The sequence below is a fragment of the Tenebrio molitor genome, chromosome 1 (genome assembly GCF_963966145.1).
Source record: "Tenebrio molitor chromosome 1, icTenMoli1.1, whole genome shotgun sequence".
NCBI classification, from domain to species: Eukaryota; Metazoa; Arthropoda; class Insecta; order Coleoptera; family Tenebrionidae; genus Tenebrio; species Tenebrio molitor.
The window spans coordinates 17,330,164-17,350,854 of NC_091046.1; the positions used below are offsets into that span (position 1 = coordinate 17,330,164).

Below are 20,691 nucleotides of genomic sequence, written 5' to 3' on the forward strand. Positions count from 1 at the left end.
CACTTTAAAATAAACATTTTTTACGTATTGACCTTTTTTTGATGGAATATTTTTTTTACATTTTTATAACCCCTAATTTGACACTTCGCTCATGATAATCATCAATTGAAATGAAAAAGTGAGTGAAAATTTTTTTGTGCAGTAAAATCTTTACAGTTTTTTGAAGAAAGAACGATCGCTGTTCTAATACTAAGGAAGTAAGGGCCAGTTTACAGAAGCGAAATTAAGTTAATCGTAATCAAATGCGAGATTAATTGAACACGTGATCAGATTGAACCAATCGAAGTTTCGGATTCATGGGTTAATCGCGCATTAAAATTTAATTCGAATTAAATATATATTTAATTCTGTTTCTATAAACTGGCCCTAACAGTTTTATTGTTTTTTATTCGAGTATTTTAATCGAGTAATTCTTTTTTCGTGCTTCGTTATCAATGGATGTGTAAATACATGAGCGGGTATGAATTTTAGGGTTCAAATTATATTTAATTTTAATTCTGCGGAAAAAATGATAAATTATTTTTTTTATTCGACACTGTCAGAATTTGAGAATTTTCTCCTATGTGAACCGATTTTGATAAATGTCACAACTTGTCAAAACGAAACGTCAAGCTAATTTTAAAGATTTTAAGCGATTTGGAGCCTTTAAGGGGCTCGTCGAACAAAAAAACGTTGTATTTAACTCGTTCCTGTGTAAATTGGCCCACTCGTGCCAAAAAAGGCCCAATTTACACACAAACTGGTCAAATAAACTAATATTATTTTATTTTAACGAGTCCTATTGGTGGTTAAATTTATTACGTGGACTTCCGGTATATACCACTCGTTTGCACCACTAATGGCCGCTTGCACCGACGTTCCTTATTTTAATTTACAAATTATTCTTAGGTATCTCTTATGTATTTCTTATGTCTTATGTCCATTGTGAATAAGCACTTATAAAGGTCAGTTAAAACACACCGTAGAATATAACACATATAACCTTTTTTTAAATGGTATTAATTAGTGACTGTAACGTATTTATTTTTTTGTTTAGAACGTACGCATTTTACAACCACGCGACTAAATTGAATATTTTAATTTACACATTTAAGAGACATACAATAAGTAAGCAAGAATCATTATGGTGGTACCAATAATTATATCAGCATGACGTAGAATACAACTTTGGTCTGTCAGCACGAGAAGACTACATATAATAAATGGGATTACTTTTATCTTTGTCGGTGTGTCGAATATAAATATTTATAAAAGGAAAACGGGTTTTATAATTAATTTGTTTAATCACTATAAAAAGAGAATTGTGTCAACTTCATCATAAAGAGATAAGATAATTATGACAACATATACATACATAATTTTTAAATTAACAGACTACCAGACTAATTACAAAATACAATGCAATGAATTAACCAAAATAATGTATATACATATATAAAGTACAATATCATTCCATACATATGATAGCCTTTATAGTTCCACTGACTATATACGCAATGGTACAAAGAAAACGAAACAGGCGTATTTTGTAACACCTAGGGCCAGTTTACAGAAGCGAAATTAAGTTAATCGTCATCAAATGTGAGATTAACTGAACACGTGATCAGATTGAACCAATCGAAGTTTCGGATTCATGGGTTAATCGCGCATTAAAATTTAATTCGAATTAAATATTTAATTCTCTTTCTATAAACTGGCCCCTAATCTGTTTTTTTTTTGTGTAATATAGCTGTTTCTGTTTATATATCTTCAACCCGGAAGTGCAAAGATTTTAAAAAGGAAGGGATATCAAAAGACACGTCATTTGAAAATCCAATGAATTTGCCGTTCGAGGTAACAAAGACAATGATAATATTTTAATCCAAAAATAAACCAATTGTAAAATCGTTTCTAAATTTTACGATCACGTGCAATCTTATAATTCTTTATGGAGAAACTCTCTTTTTTTAAAAGGATATTAATTCTTAAAATATACACACGAAAAAAGCATATTAATTGAGTATGTTTTTAGTTGTAGTATAAATATTATAATTGTATTATTTGCACTATACCAGACCTATACCTAGATATATTTTTTAAACTTAAATAAAAAGAGGTTGTTTCTAAAAAATGATAAAAATTAAATATCCACGTTTGAGGTAATAAAATTTAAATTAGAAAAGTGGAACGTTTGGAAATGTTTTTTGTATCAATTTCATTTCATTCAAATTTTGAATAAAATTCGTGTCGTAATTTTTGTTAATTAAATTATGACAGATAATGGGTCATATGCATAAACTATTAGCAAATGCTTTTACTTGTATTAGTGAGAGATAGAAATACATGGACTCTATTAGATAGAAAAAGACAAATATATAGTATAAGCAAATGCTTATTCTTATGCATACTACCCATTATTGTATTATTAATTGAAATTAACACATCCAAAGAATAATCTAAAGCTATAGGGTGTCCCCCCAATAAAAAGACGAATCCATAGCTTCCTTATTTATCGCAAGATTTTAATTATCTATACACCAAATTAAATGGTTCTGAATAAGCTACAAAATGGCCTAATAGAATTATGTATAGTCCCAAGGGCTTCAAGGCTAAATTATCAAAATATTTGTTTTCAAATCTGAACAGACTTTTTTTAGTAATTTTGCTAAAGATTTTTATTCTGAAAAAATGTATCACAAGTTTACACTTATACATATATTAAAGATTAAAAAAAAAATTAAAACAACCACTGCTATCGTCTATGCTCAAACTTAAAATATTTTGGCAGTTTAGTCTTGAAGCCCCTGGGGCTATGATTTTATTAGGCCATTTTGTAGCCTATTCACAACCATCTAATTTGGTGTATAGATAATAATTAAAATCCTCTGATAAATAAGGGAGCTATGAACTCGCGTCTTTCTTTTGGGACACCTGTGTAAAATATGATTCTTTTATTGGCACTATTCTGCTACTTGCATTTTTATTGGTGTTTGTAATTTTCCTGATATTATCAACTTTTATCTTAACAAAAGTTTCGTTATAATATTTTTTCACTTACATGATTTATGCTCTGCATTAAATATTTACGGTTGTTTACGCTCTAGACAAAACACAATTTCATTAAAATTTCAATTATTTATTTAATTATTCTTATCGGTGTATTTTAATATATTCTTATCTGACAACATTTTTATAACATTTTGTGTACGCTATACAGCATGATACTGCTGAAATCTTCAAAGGAAGGTAAAAGTATCTGTAGTGTAGGTAGATACATTTATTTCATTAAACACTTTGCAATAGTGGTTCTATGTCAAAAAATAAAATGACATTTAGGTAATTTTTGAAGTAAATTTTTTTTAATCGCTTTTAGTCTTCTGCGTTGTCCCACAACCTCGTAGGTAAAATTTCGGCACATTTTAAACATACACCCTTGTATATCATATTTTATAAAATGTACGCCAAATCGAAGTAACCTCTAGGAAATATGCTTTAAAACAAGGAAACCGCATTGGTGTACATTTTATAAAATATGATATACAAGGGTGTATTTTTAAAATGTCCGGAATTTTACCTACGAGGTTGTGAGACAACGTACAAGACAAAAAGCAATTAAAAATAACTGTCCCTCAAAAATTAAATGTCATTTTATTTTTTGACAGAGTTTTTTAAATATTTTTTCCGAGTTCTACATGAAGCTAGTAGCTCGTGGTTAAAATTATGCTGATTCATTCTGGGACAGCCTGTATAGTTTCTATTATTGTGTAACCATGAGAATTTTAAATTTAATTATTAAATTTTTTCTATAACAATGTAACTTTTTGGAAAACAGAAAATTTTCGTCCTTATCCATAAGGGGATGTACATTTTGATGGTTAATTTATTCCACATTTTGAATCAACGTTTTTTCGTAAAACATTCAAAAAATAGAAAAAACGTTTTATTTAACAAGCTCTGTTACGTGTTGAAATTAACACACGCATTTTAGATACACCTGTATATCGGGTGTCCCAGAACTCGCGCGTCAGCCGTAAACCACACATTCTGTTCTTCCACCTGATATAGGATTTTCAAGATTTTTTTTCTTAAACAATTTTGTTTTTAAATTACAGCTATTTTAAGATAGCCAATCACAGAAGACTAATTAGTAAGGTGTATTAGGTGAATTGTTCAGTGAACTGTTGTTACCAGGTAACAAAATTAATGTTAAAAGTCAGTATTTGTCTGGTCAACTGTGCAAACGTTTTATACTAACGTCAAAGTGACATTAATTAGTAGGTCATTTGAAAAGTGTCGATTTTTGGACAGCAACACAGTAAGAAATGTTCACTTCCGAAGAATACACCGAAATGAGGATCATCTACGGGGAAAGTGGCAGTAATTCTAAAGCGGTCGCAAGGTTCCCGACAGAAAATGAGTTGGTGGTGTTGACCGCACGGTTCGCACTCCTGATGCAGAAGGAGTCGTACTTCAATAATTCACGGAAGATGGAACGAGAAGTGTTAGAAATGTGGCCGACATCCTGAATCTATCAAAAAGTATTGTTCAAAGAATTTTAAAACACAACCACATGCACCCGTATCATTACACCAAAGTTCAACATCTATTACCCGAAGATTATGCACCTCGATTGGAATTTTGTAACTGGTCACACCAGAAATGTTACAAAACACTAGAAACAATTTACTTAGACGAGCAAGACTGTGCAGGCAAGTTGGTGGTGCACAATTTGAACATTTACTTTGAAAATTTGCTTTTTGTGTAATATTGTTTCCGTTTTCTGTTAAATGTCAAACTGACAGAATTTAATAAAAGTTGTCCAAACAATTCATCACAGTTTTTTAGCAGCAACATCTAAAGTCATTTCCTCGGAAACGCATACATTTTGTAAAATTACCTTCAGGAAGGCGTGTGTGATTGGTTATCTTAAAATCGTTTTCATTTCAAAACTAATATGCTTTTGACGTTTTTTGTTGTAGAATCCTTGTCGGATTAAATATTAAAATTCGCAGTTAACGGCTGACGCGCGAGTTCTGGGACAGCCTGTATAAAGTTGACTCAAGTTGCAAAAAACCACTTGTCTTTTGCAACAGCATTTTTTCATATTTTTGAACCAAATAGAGGCACAAAGGGACCAGAAAATCATAGTTTGGGTTGAATATTTTCCATATAAGTACAGTTTTAAAGTAATTTTAAATGACTAATGCCATAAAAGTGCTGTTGCAAATGCAAAGTGGTTTTTTGCAACTTGCGGCAACTTTACCTACAGTGTGCCCAGGAAAGCGGTGGCAAGCTTTCTAATTATTTCCACCAGATGGAACTATTAAGAGAAAATATTTTTGAAATATAGCAACTTTACAAAACATTGTCAGTGTCACTGTAAATTAGGTTATGCAAAAGTCAAAAATAATGAACACATAAACATTCAAAAATGTATTTAAAATTTTCAAACTGTCCACCATTATGCTGACCATGCCATGTAAAACCATTTAACAATAGCTATTATTTGTTCTAAGCTTAAATCCATAGGTAAACAACTTGAAAAAAATAATGACAAATGATGACATTTGAGAAAGTCAAAAAAAAGAAGAAATCGATATGCTTGTATCCCATGAAAATGTTTTAAATATTGGGTGATTCAAAATGATTGTGGCCAAGTATGGCAACTATGTACGAAAGTTTATGTGGCAACTGTGTGGGTAGGGTAGAGTTGATATTTCTTTGACAGTTCATAGTCGCGCAATTTTGAAAACTGTCAAATCAATGTGTAATGATGTCAAAAAAATCAAATGCACGCTTATGAAATGTCATACAAATGACAACTCTACCTCATCCACACAGTTGCCACATAAATTTTCGTACATAGTTGCCATACTTGGCCACAATCATTGTGAATCACCCAATACATAGTAAGCAACGTTGCAACACTTGTTTGATTCGTATCTTGAATAGTGCCACCTATTAGTACGCAGCGTAAAAGTTGCCACGACTTTCGTGGGCACACTGTACGTATACAGTATTTTAACATTTATCTAGTTTTAAACTAACGTATCAGAAAAGTTTTAGTTTTAGAACCCGAATTTTTTTTTTTGTAATATCTAGTTGTTAAAGGTGGCTTTCCGGACTGTTTGTCACCATGTAAACAACCTCATAACGGCCGGAGTCCGTTAAGGGTGTCCGTTATGAGCAGGAGCGGCCGTTATGAATGATTAAGGCCCGGTTTCTGGAACGGTCCGATAACTTAACGGCCGGTTAAATCAAGCGTTGCTATAGAAACGCTAGAAAGTGACCAATCACATTACATGATTTTTGTATTTATCGGAAAGTTAACTAACTGGCCAAATAAAATGTTTCCAGAAACCGGGCCTAAATAACTATAGCAACGTAGATCTAAACTTTATTTTTCAACTTTTTTACAATTGGTACAATAATTAATGTTTAATGTTATGGGACACACCTTGAATTAATCGAAATCCGTATGCCACTATAGCACTATTAGCAGATGTAGACGAAATAGAAGATGATGCTTCAGAATTTTAACACCAACACAAGCGCGATTTTGCAGGGAATAACGATAACCTCACTTGCTCTGCGGCCATCCGGACATAGGGAATATCTTGATCGCAATTTTTTATTGATTTCAGTCGTTTATTTTCAACGGAAAGTTAAGTGTTGAACAAATCTGACAAATAGCAACAAATGTAGACAAGATCGAAGATGATGCTTCAGAATTTTAACACTAACACAAGCGCGATTTTGCAGGCAATAACGATGACCTCACTTCCGGACATCGGGAATATATTGATTGCGATTTTTTATTGATTTCATGACGCACTATAATAACTGATTTGAAGTAGCACTTATCTCTGGTGCACGCTTCTTTTCCCAATTTTAATTTTGATTATCGCTGTCATCACGATGACAAGAATGACAAAAATCGAAAATGGGGTTAGTTGAACATACTGCCAGCTTCACATTTTGATGTCAAGCCAATGACAGGCTGGCCTAAATTTATTGTCCGCCATAGTACTATTGTAATTAATTCTACTGACATCTAATATTTTCTTTAAATAACTGTAGGATTTATAAATAAATATACAATAACAAATAACCTCCACTTTTATCAGACGTATAAGATAATCTTGTTTTTATCATTACATAAAATAATATCAATATCAGCTTAACATGTACTTGAGAACTTTTGTCATATCAACAGAACATTGATAATAAAATGTTTTTATTATTTTTCATTTTAAATGTACCCATCAATAATGTTTTATGGCAAATGTGTATGTTACACTAGAGAATATGATCGACGAATTTAATACTTCTTTCATTTATAAAAATATTTAAAAATTTTTTTTACAAATCATGATTCGAAAATTACTATTTTTATCTACGACTATTAAATAAGACACCTATTATTTGTTGTATTTTAGTTAATTGTGATATACATTATTAACTGAATTAATTATGGTTGTTATATACAGGGTCATTATAAATTATTGTCCCATCGCAGTAGACGTTGGTGACATAGTTGAATGTGCCGCAAGCCTCATAACATGAGTGAGACTAGTATAGCCGATAGGTGGTGCTGTCGGCGGTAATGGAAATGTGTCTACTAGTTTGTCTAACGTTGCGAGGCTGGCGGTACATCCAAAATTTGTGTGGGTTTTCAACGCCAACTGCGATGGGACAATCATTTATAATGACCCTGTACAACCTCATAATTGTACTATTTTTATTGCTTATAACTAAGGCTGGGACTTTCTTAGATTTCGGTATTCGAATAGTCAGTCGAATATTTATTCGAATATTCGAATTATTCGAATAGTTATTCGAATTTTACATAGAGGCGTATTCTGTAATTGCTCCGCTAAATTTTAAAGCGCGTTAAATTAAGTTGTCATAGCAATGACCAATCAGGGCTTAAAATTTAAAATTTTAAAAGACGCTAAAATTTTAACGCCCCTTTAAAAATCACAGAATGAATGAAGCATTTGCTTATACTATATATTTGTCTTTTTCTATCTAATAGAATCCATGTATTTCTATCTCTTACTAATACAAGTAAAAGCATTTGCTAATGGTTTATGCATATGACCCATTGGAATACAATTCCCAGCCTTACTTATAACCAGGGTAACAAATGTGTATAAACCATAATTATTGCATTATGTACAAAAACGTAACCATGGTAACAAAACGAACATTTACTGTCATTGAATTTTGACTTTTGAATGCATTCTTTTGGTTTGTTAAAAATGAGATTTTCGCCAATAGTAGATAAAACATCGTATTTAACTCGCATACCGTGTGTCCCCGGATTGAGTTCACAAGAGGAAAACAAATTTTTGATTTTACGCAAAAACTTCACAGGAATAACATTTTTTGCTTCATTTGAAACCCCCATTTTTGTTATTAAATTAAAAAATTAAATACAAGGTAAAAATTAAATGTATCATAATATGTAAACCATAGTACAGGGTTATTCTAAATGATTGTAGTCGAAGTAGGCGTAAAAACTGAATATAAAATTTATGGTTGCCGCTCCACATAGAAAACATCAAAATGATGTGAATAAGTGAGTACGGTGTGTATACATTTAACGGTGTGTTCACACACAGGAATTAAATTGGGTGCAAAACAACTCAATATTTTTAGGATTGGTTGTAAAACAACTTAAAATTTTTGGATTCAATCGTTAATTAAAAAACCGCACCGCACTTTTCACCTAAAAAATGACAGACAGCGACAAAAATTGACAGTTCACATCAAAGCGGCAAAAATGTAATAACATGGGCATGGCCTGCTTCGACTACAATCATTTATAATAACCCTGTACATATCTTCAATAAGTGAATAGACTGAAAATGTTGTGAAACATTTTAAATTCATCAAGTTCAACTTAATTCCATCCCAAACGAGACGATTCTGGAAATTCTTCTAATAAATCGAAACGTGAACAGCCGCAAAAACGCTTTAAAAATAGAGTCACAAAAACTCAAAAATCTTACTATGAATGAAATATTCAAAAAACACTTTAAATACACAGAGCCGCAAAAACGTGTAAGAATACTATGAATGAAAACCAAAAACTTCTTGCACCTTCTTTACGTTGCACTCGATAACATTTTAATCTTACTCTTCTTCCTAATGTGATATCAGTGGCGTACTCAACTTTCGTGCTTGAACTGTACAGTCATGTTCAAATAAATCTGGGACAACTTTTTTTTTGGGTTTTAAATGTGACTTCAAGCGGTGAATTAATTAACATTTTATTAAAAAACTAGCTGACCCGACAGACGTTGTCTTGTCCAAATTTCAATACCTAAATTTTTTTGTGAATTTGTGAATTTGTGAAAAGCTATTGGAAATGTGCAAACAAAGTAAAAATGAGGAATTTTACACGGGAGATGAATTCTATTGGCAGTATTATACACTGCTGAAATGCTGGAAATGTGTGATGTGCCTGGAATTGGGAGTTGGAAACATGCGGTTTTGTCTATGAACTGTCGTCAAAGAAATGTCAACTCTATCCTACCCACACGTTGCCACATTAATTTTCGTACATAGTTGCCAGATTTATCCACCATTATTTTGAATCACTCAATATTTCGATTTCGATTGCAAGATCGATGTTCAAGTAAACAATCCGATTGGTTTGATTCCCAATTTCACAATCACCTGTCAAATAACATTTGTGCATGTAGGCAAATAAATTGGAATAGAAATAAAACAACTATGTACTACATTTTTTGGACAGATCGCGAAACAACACAAAAGTAAAAGCAAATGTAATTTTATTTTAATTTACTGGATTGCGTCTTTCCAGGTTTTTCTTCACATCTTCCAGATTTTTTTCAATTGAAAACAAAAAAAAGCATCAAGCAAATATGTATCTCCTGTTGTCCGAATTTTCCGACTTTCCTTTGTAATTGTTCCAATTTCTTTTTTCCGAAAACTTATCCAAAACCCTAACAAACAAAACCAACAAATAATTAGGCATAGCCATCGGTTGAATCCTGAGTTATGGTCTTGAGTTCATACAAAAAGCACTTAGTTTTCCCCGAATTATTTTAATTTAGTTTTTCCAGATTTTTCTCCAAATCTCCCAGTTTTTTTTTTCTATTGAAAACATTCAATTGAGTTATTTCCATCCCGGGGCATATCGAACAAGAAAAAAAGAATTAATCAAATATGTCGTTCCTATCGTCAGTTATGATCGAGAATGCATACAAAAATTATAATTTTTGCAGTTTGTCCGAATTTTTCGAATTTCCTTTGTAATTGTCCCGATTTTTTTTTTCTGAAAACTTTTTCACGACTATAACGAACAAAACAAAAAAAAATAATTATGCATATCCATCACAAAAAAGCACTTTCAGTTTTTCCCGAATTTTCCAATTTTCCGAGCAACTTTTCCAATTTTTCTTTACATAAAAACCTCATACGGATTATTACGACCATTAAAAAAAATTAGCCAAATCGTTCCAGCCGTTCCCACAGAAAAAAGCACTTTCAGTTTTTCCCGAAATTTTTAATTTTCCGGACAACTTTTCTGATTTTTTTTTCTTTTTAAACCACCCCTGAAGTAAAGCGAACAAAATAAAAAAATAATTATTCAAATCGGTCGAGCCGTTTTTGAGTTTTAGCGAGACTAACGAACGGCGATTCATTTTTATATACAGGGTGGTCCCGATATAACCTGCCAAAAAAATTTGGGGTCATTAGACGGATCTAACAAGTCTAAAAAACCCCTTTTCATTAGGTCCAAAATAATGGGGATAAATTAACCCCTATACACACCCATTCGACGCTGCTGACCACAAAAATACGTACCTACTCAGGAATTCATTGTTGGTGTTTGTAAGGATGACAGTATCTACTCGTAAGCAACATAGGTACCTGAATCGTTTATGACAAATCTCAAATCTGACAAACTAAATCAAATTAATGACATTTATTGAAAACGCTGTACACTGTGTGCGTTAATTCGCCAGCTTATTTAGGTACAAAAGCTGATTTTGTAGTCTGAGATGAATGAGTAATAAATAAAGTGGTGTTCCTCCATGTGTAAATAAATGTGGAGGTAGTGTGTGCAAAATTGTGGAAGAACTGTGTAATAAGAGTATCGTCTTAATTGTGGTTAAATAGCCAAAATAATGTATTGAATAAATTTATTTCCACTTTACATATTCGTACTTTTAACACTAACTGGGAATATCTACTAACTAATGAAACGTAAACTAGACTAGACAAATTATTTTATAATAAATGTTCTGTGTGCCTTCCGTTGGCATTTAAGCACATTTGAATACGCCGGTATCAATTTTCATAAACAGAATTCAGCATTTCTGGGTTTTTACGAATCTGGTTCGCCGTCTGTTACGCGTTTCTAGACTTGGCCTTTTGTCTTTATTTCAACTTCGTATACCAAATCCTTCGTGTGGCCCCAAAAATTAAAATCCAGAGGGGTAAAATGGAGGATCGGGGACGCCATCGTATTGCAATCAGTGAGAACCAACCTCACATAATTGCAGATGTAGCTCCACAAAAGTACAACGAGACGGAAGGACTCCTTCAGGAAAACGCTCGTCGTATTGTCGCTTTGCCGGTCTTGAATTACCACGTGTTTCGCTATAGAGTAAATGCAAATCGGCGTATTCTTGTTTTGTGAATTTCATAACTTTTTGAAGGATTCGCAAATTTAAAATTAAACTTGACAAATGTCATAGGTGTTACAGGTACCGTTGCTAAAGAAACTGCAGCCAAGTAACCAGAATTACCTTTTTAAAACCGATTAACTCATTAGCGTACAGCAAATTTTGACCAAATTTTCAATTATTTTTATCTCGAAAACGAAAAGACTTTTATTAGAAACATTTTTTGTGTATGAGTTCTACTCATCGTCACCTATTACTGTATTTCTTCTGGCAGGTTATATCGGGACCACCCTGTATATAGATATATTTTGGCTAAAATTAACAATTCAATTTTTATTTTATTATCATTAGGCAGTTTGCGGTAAAATTGCTTTGAAAGGTATAATCACATATCAACTTTGACAAATGCTATTTGCTATTTTTTCTGGCAGCAAAAAATCCATGGAAATATTGTCCAATGTTCAGCCCACATTACTTTCGAAAAATAAAGTTGTCCCAGATTTATCTGAACATGACTGTACATCGCATTTCTGCGCTCATACGGACGTATAGTGCAAAACTGAATCCAATGCATGTGATTTTCACAAATGGTCTGAAGATCCTGGGGTTTTAATATTCTGATGTATATTGATTTCACCCTAAATAAATTTTCAAATAGAATATTTTATTTCATTTAATTTACAATTCTCCCAATTTTTGTTATTAATTAATGTAACAAAAAGCGATTTAAATTACTAAATGTTTATTAATATAAAAATGATAATACAATAAAAAAAAATATCAATTCAAAACAATTTACATATTAGTGTACGTTTAAAATTATAATGAATATACTTGGCTCACATTGTATATTTTAATCAACGCATTTATAATTAGAAAACATTAATATCAGTTAATTACGAAAATAGAATAGATATACATATTTAGTAAATTGTAATTAATACTTCTACTATTTGGAACCATCTAGACGTATAGTAAAAATTTTAAATGAAATATTAATTAAAAATAAATATCAGATGAACCATATTTTTCATCTTTTTATCAATTGTTATCATTATCAGTATTAGCACCCCCACTCAATATTTTGTGCTGGAGCGCGGTATAAGTACAGCTAACGTTCATAATTAGGAAATTATTATTAACATGACGCTTGCAAGTTACACTGAAGTTTAATTTTAAAGTGTGGCGAAAAGTTTTTGAATACTACTAATAAATCGTATTTGGTTATAGATTTTATCAAAAATGGTGATAGTAACGAACGAACCATACGCAGAAACAGAACCAATGTTGAATGCGGTAACTTCCGAAGAAACCCCCGAAACCAAATTTAGGCGAAATTCTTACGCGGAAGCATACAAAAACATCACCAGGTAATTTTGATTGTTATTAATTTATTCCCCACTAATTAATCGAATTAATTAAATTTAATAAAAATTGTAGGCATTTAAATGATTTTGTCCGATTTCAGTTCGATGAAAGCGGACCAACTTCAGATAGAGGACCCAAATCTCGCATGTAAACTACTATCTACAGCAGTGAACTTGAAGAACATGCCACTGGCAAAGCAGTGCATTGAAATTCTCGATCGGAAGCTCGACAGGACGAATGTTTTGTCGATATTTTCGCATCTATCCCAGTGCAAGATGCCGTGTTCAAATCCGAACGACTTTGAACCATCTGCTCCTCCCATCGTGGAAAATGAAAATTTACGAGATAAAGACTGGGTTCAAGAACTGACAGACAACCTGCGACATAACTGCCTATTAGAAATTGACAAGAATGCCGACTACATTTTAAAACAAAACGAATTACTGGACCTATCGTATTCAGATCTGTTAGCGATAATTACAAGGGACACATTAGAAGTGAAAAACGAATGTTTGGTGTATGCTACAGTATTAAAATGGGCGACAAAGGAGTGCCACAGGAGAACACTTCAACCGCATCTGGTGAACATTAAAGCTGTTGTTCGAGATCTGAGATACGCTCCACGATACGGGCTTATGTCAAAGAAAGAATTTTGTAATAGGACTATTCAAGGGGAAAAAGGACCTACGCGAAGCGATATTCTTGAAGAGAAAGAGTGGAGGAAAATACAGTTTTACATAAAAGAAAAGAGTAAAAACAGACCGGTCGAAGAATTACCTCATAGAATTTCACAACCGCGAGTGATCGGCACAGAAAAACCGAAACTCTTAAGTTCTCAAAGCAGTATCAGGGCAATGGATTGTTCTGGAAAAAGCAAGAATACTCGATGCAGTAATAACACAACTTGTGACAAGTTTCTTTTGAACTTTTTGACTTGTTGGTCTGCCATTTTCGATTAAAGTACTGTTTTATAACCTCCGAAAACATTTTTCAAAACAGCACTTGTTCGTAACTACATATTTCGATAACAACTACTAGCCATGTTTTGTGATGATTGCTACGTATTTAATAAAAGCATTATTATCTGTCAAACGACGGAAAGACTATCGAAATGTTTAGACAAAATGTTAATGTGATTTCTTCTTTCAAATTTAGTTTTAGTGGATTCGAATGTTATCTGTAAGAATCGAGTACTTAGTAAGTACATTTGTTGTGTTCCGTTTTACTTATTTTATTTTTTCAAGTCTGTGATGTGTTTATTTATAATTTTTAATACCAAAAATTGTTTTTTTTTAATATAATATATATATACCTAAAAATTTCATGTTTACGACAGAATTTTAGGCTGGGCCTAGGCTTGTTTTATATGAAGTTTCTATCACTGTTGGAATTTAAATCAATTACTATATAAATGTATTTTATGATTATGCAGTTCAAACGCTAGGCTAAGAATGAGATTTTTTGTGTTAGAAAACGAAAGTGTTGTTACCATCTATTTTAAATAGATGGCTGTTGAGTGGTAATGTAGGCCAGTTCTATTAGTTGTAATATTTTTAAATCAAATTTGATTGCCATATTTTACTTGCATAATACACGTATTTCTGTATCCTGACTGTAAAAACAATTAAATCATGTGATAAAGTTAGTATTGTTTTAATATAACAAGTTCTTTATTGTATAAGTAGGTACTTTAACAATAGGTACCACGATGAATATAGAAACTGTAATTTGAAACTAAAGTTAAAGAAACGGAATTTACAACTAATAATGCACAACATAAAGAATGTCAAGATTAAATTTATTTATAATGAATAATTTATATTATTATTTAGTCTATTGAATTCTTATTTATTGTAACTTTGTTTTCTGTGAGGTTGATACCTCATTCCCTCATTGCTGGTTGATGGATTTTTTCCTGTAGATTCAATAATATTAGAAGATTCACACATTCATTTTCACATTTGGGTTAAAAATGTTTCTAATGTCGGAATAGGCACGTAACTTACAAGGTAACACCTATTTCTCAGGAAGTTTCTTACAATGTTATTTGCAAGCGTATATTTAGTTGCCTATACCTAATTTATACATCCCGGGAGCCGGGACATGTTTAGTCCCTACGTTCAAATTTAAAAAAGCAGAGATCAATGCATTGCGAGTATTTGCGATGCAACCAGTCATATCACAAACCTGTCTAAAATGGTCGAAATGTCGACTGGAAGTGTCATTCAAGATGATTCAACAAAGTAAATTGATTTTTGTGAAATTTATTAATCATGTAGTAGGAACAAATAAGGAATAATAAATTACTTTAATAATTATTCGAAATGGCCACCGTTACGTTCTAGGCAATATGCCAGCCTATTATGAAAATCTTGAACTGATGACATTGGGATCAAGCTATAACAAACAACCAACTTGACAATTTTTTTTTAATTGTCAAGTATTTTATAGCTATTTTGACGTAACATTGGTTACATACATTGACCTGTATACCGGGTTATTCACGAGAGGGGTATTTCTGAATTTCTTTTTACCGCAACCCATTATACACATTGCAACAATATCTTGATTTCAAATTTTGAAAATAATTATAACTGAATCCACAATGGCCCTTAGTTCTGTCTCTTTGACGTTAAAGCAAAAAATCTTTGACGAAAAAACTGACATGCTTCTCATTTGTGGAGAGTGTGGAAAGAATTCTGTCGCCGCTGCGGATGTTTAGAAGCCGATGGTAGGTAGACACACCTTTTACATTAACTTAATTTGTTAAATTATGTAACTTAATTTGTTAATTTATGTGTTGAATTTTGATTAAATACAGGTTATCTGGCAATCTGACATTTCTCACAAATCTATCCAACTTACTTTGATTTCTAATTTAAAAGAAATAACAAATTTGATTTAGTAGTTACTGCCATTGGTATTGTAGGTTGCGGCAAAATAAAAATTAATAAGTACCCCTCTCGTGAATAACCCTGTATATTTTTATTTTTCACTTTCGTATAATTGCATGATAACTCCTAGGATACGAAATACGTAAACATGTCCATAACAACCAGGGAATAATACAGGCGTAATAAGAATAAGCAGGCGTAATAAATTCATAACGCCCTCATCAATTCATAATTGCAAAGATGCCGATTTTTTTTTTTTGAACACGTATAGTGAAAAATAAAATCTTGTATGCACCACAGCGTCACCGAATGATTACGCCCATCGAACGATATCCATCTCCATCGTTCTCCGGGCGTAATCATCGTTGTAACGCCCTTGGTGCATAAATAGCTATTATTGCTTACAACTGTCATAAATTCTCATTTTTCTCCTTTGTAAACTGTCTCCTAACTGCTCTAAAGCAAAAAATAGCAGATAACCAACTGTTGCCCTAGACAACACATTCAAAGTGACATTTCTTGAAAAATTTGTCAAAACTGTCAAAAGCAAATGCGAAATCATTTTTAATAGATTAGGAAGCTTTGGGGATGTCGTTTCAAACAATAAAATTTTGTATGCAACTCGTTTCTGTGCAAATTGGGCTTTTCTAATTGCCTTCGAGGCAATTAGAAAAGCCCAATTTACACAGAACCTCGTTGCATAAATAACTATTATTTTTCACTTTACTTAGTATAATTGCATGATAACTCCTAGGATACGAAATACGTAAACATGTCCATAACAACCGGGGAATAATAACAGGGCGTAATAAAAATAAGCGGGCGTAATGAATTCATAACGCCCTCATCAATTCATAATTGCAAAGATGCCAATTGTTTTTTTTAAGAACACGTATAGTGAAAAATAAAATCTTGTATGCACCAAGGCGTCACCGAATGATTACGCCCATCGAACGATATCCATCTCTCGGGCTAAAGCCCTCGAGCTGGATTCATCGTTCTCCTGGCGTAATCATCGTTGTAACGCCCTTGGTGCATAAATAGCTATTTAGTAATTGTGATAGAGATTTTTATTCTGAAAACAATAATGTATTACAAGTATAACCTGAAATAAGAAAAAAAATTACAAACTAACACTACCTTTTGAAACAAATGACGAGCACCAAGCGAGAAGCTATCAAAATGCATTGCGTTACAATGCAATAATAGTTATTTATGTATTAAGGGCATAATCAGGAGATAATGGCACGAGGGAATGTTTAAAGCCCGAGGAACGAGGGCTTTTAAATTCCCGAGGGCCATAATCGACAATTATGCCCGTGGTACTATGGCGGCCAAAAAATTTTGGCCGTCACTTTCTTGACAATCACCTTTAGGAATCGTAACCCCACTTTCGATTCTTGTCATTTTGACAATCAATTTAAACTGTTTGAAACTCAGATATTCCAAAAATCCGACGTGAATAAACAAAATTAGAGCAATCGTACATAGATAACCTGAGGTAAATGTTCTGTGTAGTAGAAATGACAAAATAATTTTGAGTTTTGAAATCAAGACGGTAATCATGATGACAATAAAGTACGGATTACAATTTTTTTTTTGAATTGACAGACAATGACGGCCAAAATTTTTTGGCCGGCATAGTACATACATACAACGTTTTATTCTATTTTATAATTTCTAAAAAATTCAAGCAAATATTTAGTATTCCTTAAAGGAAATCAATTAAAAGTTGTGTTCATGCAAATTTTGCCATTTTGATGTTGTTAGGGTTACTGTGTCTATAATGTATGATTTTCTTTAATAAAATGATGTTTAATACCATTGTTTGAATAATTAAACCAACCGTTGCTTGGCAGATTTTTGACAGATCTGTGCTATAAAGGCCAATTTATGCCCTCATTTGGGGGCGTATAAAGACGGTTATTGACTAAAATAGAATAAACCAAATTAAATTAGCTGGAAAAACAAATGATAAATAATAACATATAGGAATGCGCAGAGCGCACTTTTAGCATAGACGAGAGTAGCGTTTTTTTACTTTTTTTGTATTTTTGGTATGTAAGTGTATACTTGTGATACATTGTTGTTTTCAGAATAAAAATCTCTATCAGAATTAATTAAAAAAATTATGTGTTTGTATTTGAAAAAAAAATTTTTTGACAGTTTAACCTTGAAGGTTTTCTTGTAGCCTATTCACAACTATTTAATTTGATGTATACCTAAATAATTAAAATCCTTCGATAAATAAGGGAGTTATGGACTCGTCTTCTTTTTTGGGGACATACAGGGTGGTCCCGATATAACCTGCCAAAAAAATTCTGGGTCATTAGAAGGATCTAACAAGTCCAAAAAACCCCTTTTCATTAGGTCCAAAATAATGAGGATAAATTAACCCCTATCCACACCCATTCGACGCTGCTGATCACAAAAATATGTACCTACTCAGGAATTAATTGTTGGTGTTTGTAAGGATGACAGTATCTAAGCAACATAGGTAGAGCTTGTGCCAACTGTCATGATCGATGACCTTGACAAAAGCTGCGCGAAGGCGGAGCCCAATTTTGATAAGTGAAACGTAAAAACGTCGGTCGTTTAGTTCAAATTTTCAGGGTGGCGGCAAATTTGCATTTTACACTGTTCAAGGATTTGGATTAGAATGTCCGACATTATCTAAGGACTTGTCGGCTTCTCGCCAAATAAATATCAACATAAATTAGCTCACAAATATGTACAATATGACAAAATGGTACCGATGTTTTTAGTTCGAATAGTACAGACGCTTCGGTACGCATTTTGGTTTCTGCGTCATCGATCATGAGAGTTGGCACGAGCTCTACCTGAATCGTTTATGACAAATCTGACAAACTAAATCAAATTAATGACATTTATTGAAAACGCTGTACACTGTGTGCGTTAATTTACCAGCTTATTTAGGTACAAAAGCTGATTTTGTTGACTGAGATGAATGAGTAAGTAATAAATAAAGTGGTGTTCCTCAACGTGTAAATAAATGTAGAGGTAGTGTGTGCAAAATTGTGGAAGAACTGTACAATAAGAGTATCGTCTTAATTGTGGTTAAATAGCCAAAATAATGTATTGAATAAATTTATTTACACTTTACATATTCGTACTTTCAACTCTAACTGAGAATATCTACTAACTAATGAAAGGTAAACTAGACTAAAAAAATTATTTTATAATAAATGTTCTGTGTACCTTCCGTTGGTACCAATTTTCATAAACCAGAGGGGTTAAATAGAGGATCGCGGACGCCATCGTATTGGAATCAGTCAGAACCAACCTCACATAAATGCAGATGTAGCTCCACAAAAGTACAACGGGACGGAAGGACTCCTTCAGGATAACGCTCGCCGTATGGTCGCCTTGCCGGTCTTGAATTACCACGTGTTTCACCATAGAGTAAATGCAAATCGGCGTATTCTTGTTTTGCGAATTTCATAACTTTTTGAAGGATTCGCAAATTTAAAATTAAACTTGACAAATGTCATAGGTGTTACAGGTACCGTTGCTAAAGAAATTGCAGCCAAGTAACCAGAATTACCTTTTTAAAACCGATTAACTCATTAGCGTACAACAAATTTTGACCAAATTTTCAATTATTTTTATCTCGAAAACGAAAAGACTTTTATTAGAAACATTTTTTGTGTATGAGTTCTACTCATCGTCACCTATTACAGGATTTCTTGTGGCAGGTTATATCGGGACCACCTTGTATAGACTGATTCACATAACTTTCTGACCCTAACGAAAGTTAAATGCAGCCGGTAATACGTTATTCAGTGCCTCTATTTACTATGAAACCTGGACACTCCTGGGATTATTGACAATCACTTGACAGTTCCTTTTTGTAAATTCTGAAATAATTTTTGTTATAGTAATTAACGTTATAAGTCCGGGAACTCATAGTTTACAGTACGAGTAAGACGTTTAAGGACGAGGCGACGAAGGAGCCGAGTCTTGAAACTCGAAACGAGTACTGTAGAAAGAGTTCACGGACAAATGTCGTTATGTATTTTATTTCATCCTGCCTCAAATTTCGTTTGAAAGAAACATTGAAATTAATTTCAAAATAATTCAACAAATACTCCCCATCTAGTCACATTTTTGGAACATGATTAGCAACGGCTGTTTGGCAATTGTTTATTTTGTTGATTTTGTTGAAATAATTTGGTGCGTCAAAATGACTTCTAAAGCAAATCCTCCAGAAATTGTAAGAAAATCTGCAGAAGCCTGTGCTGAATTGATACCTAGCAAGTCAGGTGAAAGGTATCAAAAACAATTCAGCCATTTTTGTAAATGAAAACCAGAAAATAATGTGAAGAAAATAACGGAAGAGGTTATGCTGGCTGGCCTATTTTTTAGATTTGGTTTAAATGGTTGTCTGTTTTTGAGTCTGAGTCTTCTTTGTGGCCGAAATATGTAGTTAAATTGTTAATTTGTATTTTTAGATGTAGTTTTGAATAAAACATTTCTTAAACCTGAATAATTGTTATTGCGATTGTTACTTTTGTGTTTCCAATAGCAACACTTAACCGGCGTCCGGCCGTTTTTTGCGTTTTCCCGGATTCAAACTGATGACGTAAAGTATTGAAATTTGACACAGGATGAAATAAATTAAAATGTGCTCCAATGACGAAAGGATCGATATTATATTGATATTGTTTTCAGGAAGCAGGACGCTAGGCACCGACGATTTAAAAAAAAAATGATATGTAACTGTCAATAAAAAAAAACAGCAATTTTTTGGTTTTGTACCACAA

At 32.6% G+C, this 20,691-nt stretch overlaps 1 protein-coding gene across 2 annotated transcripts in view; it reads left to right on the forward strand.

The window, feature by feature from the left end:
* axed (axundead) overlaps positions 1–14,658 on the forward strand; it is a 30,681-nt gene extending 16,023 nt beyond the window's left edge. For both annotated transcript variants that reach the window (XM_069044723.1, XM_069044721.1), the window contains 2 exons: positions 12,876–13,015; positions 13,114–14,658. In XM_069044723.1, the coding sequence (XP_068900824.1) occupies positions 12,888–13,015; positions 13,114–13,972 (987 nt within the window). In that variant the 5' untranslated portion in view covers positions 12,876–12,887 and the 3' untranslated portion in view covers positions 13,973–14,658. The remainder of the gene's footprint in view (positions 1–12,875; positions 13,016–13,113) is intronic.
* Positions 14,659–20,691: the final 6,033 nt, after the last annotated feature.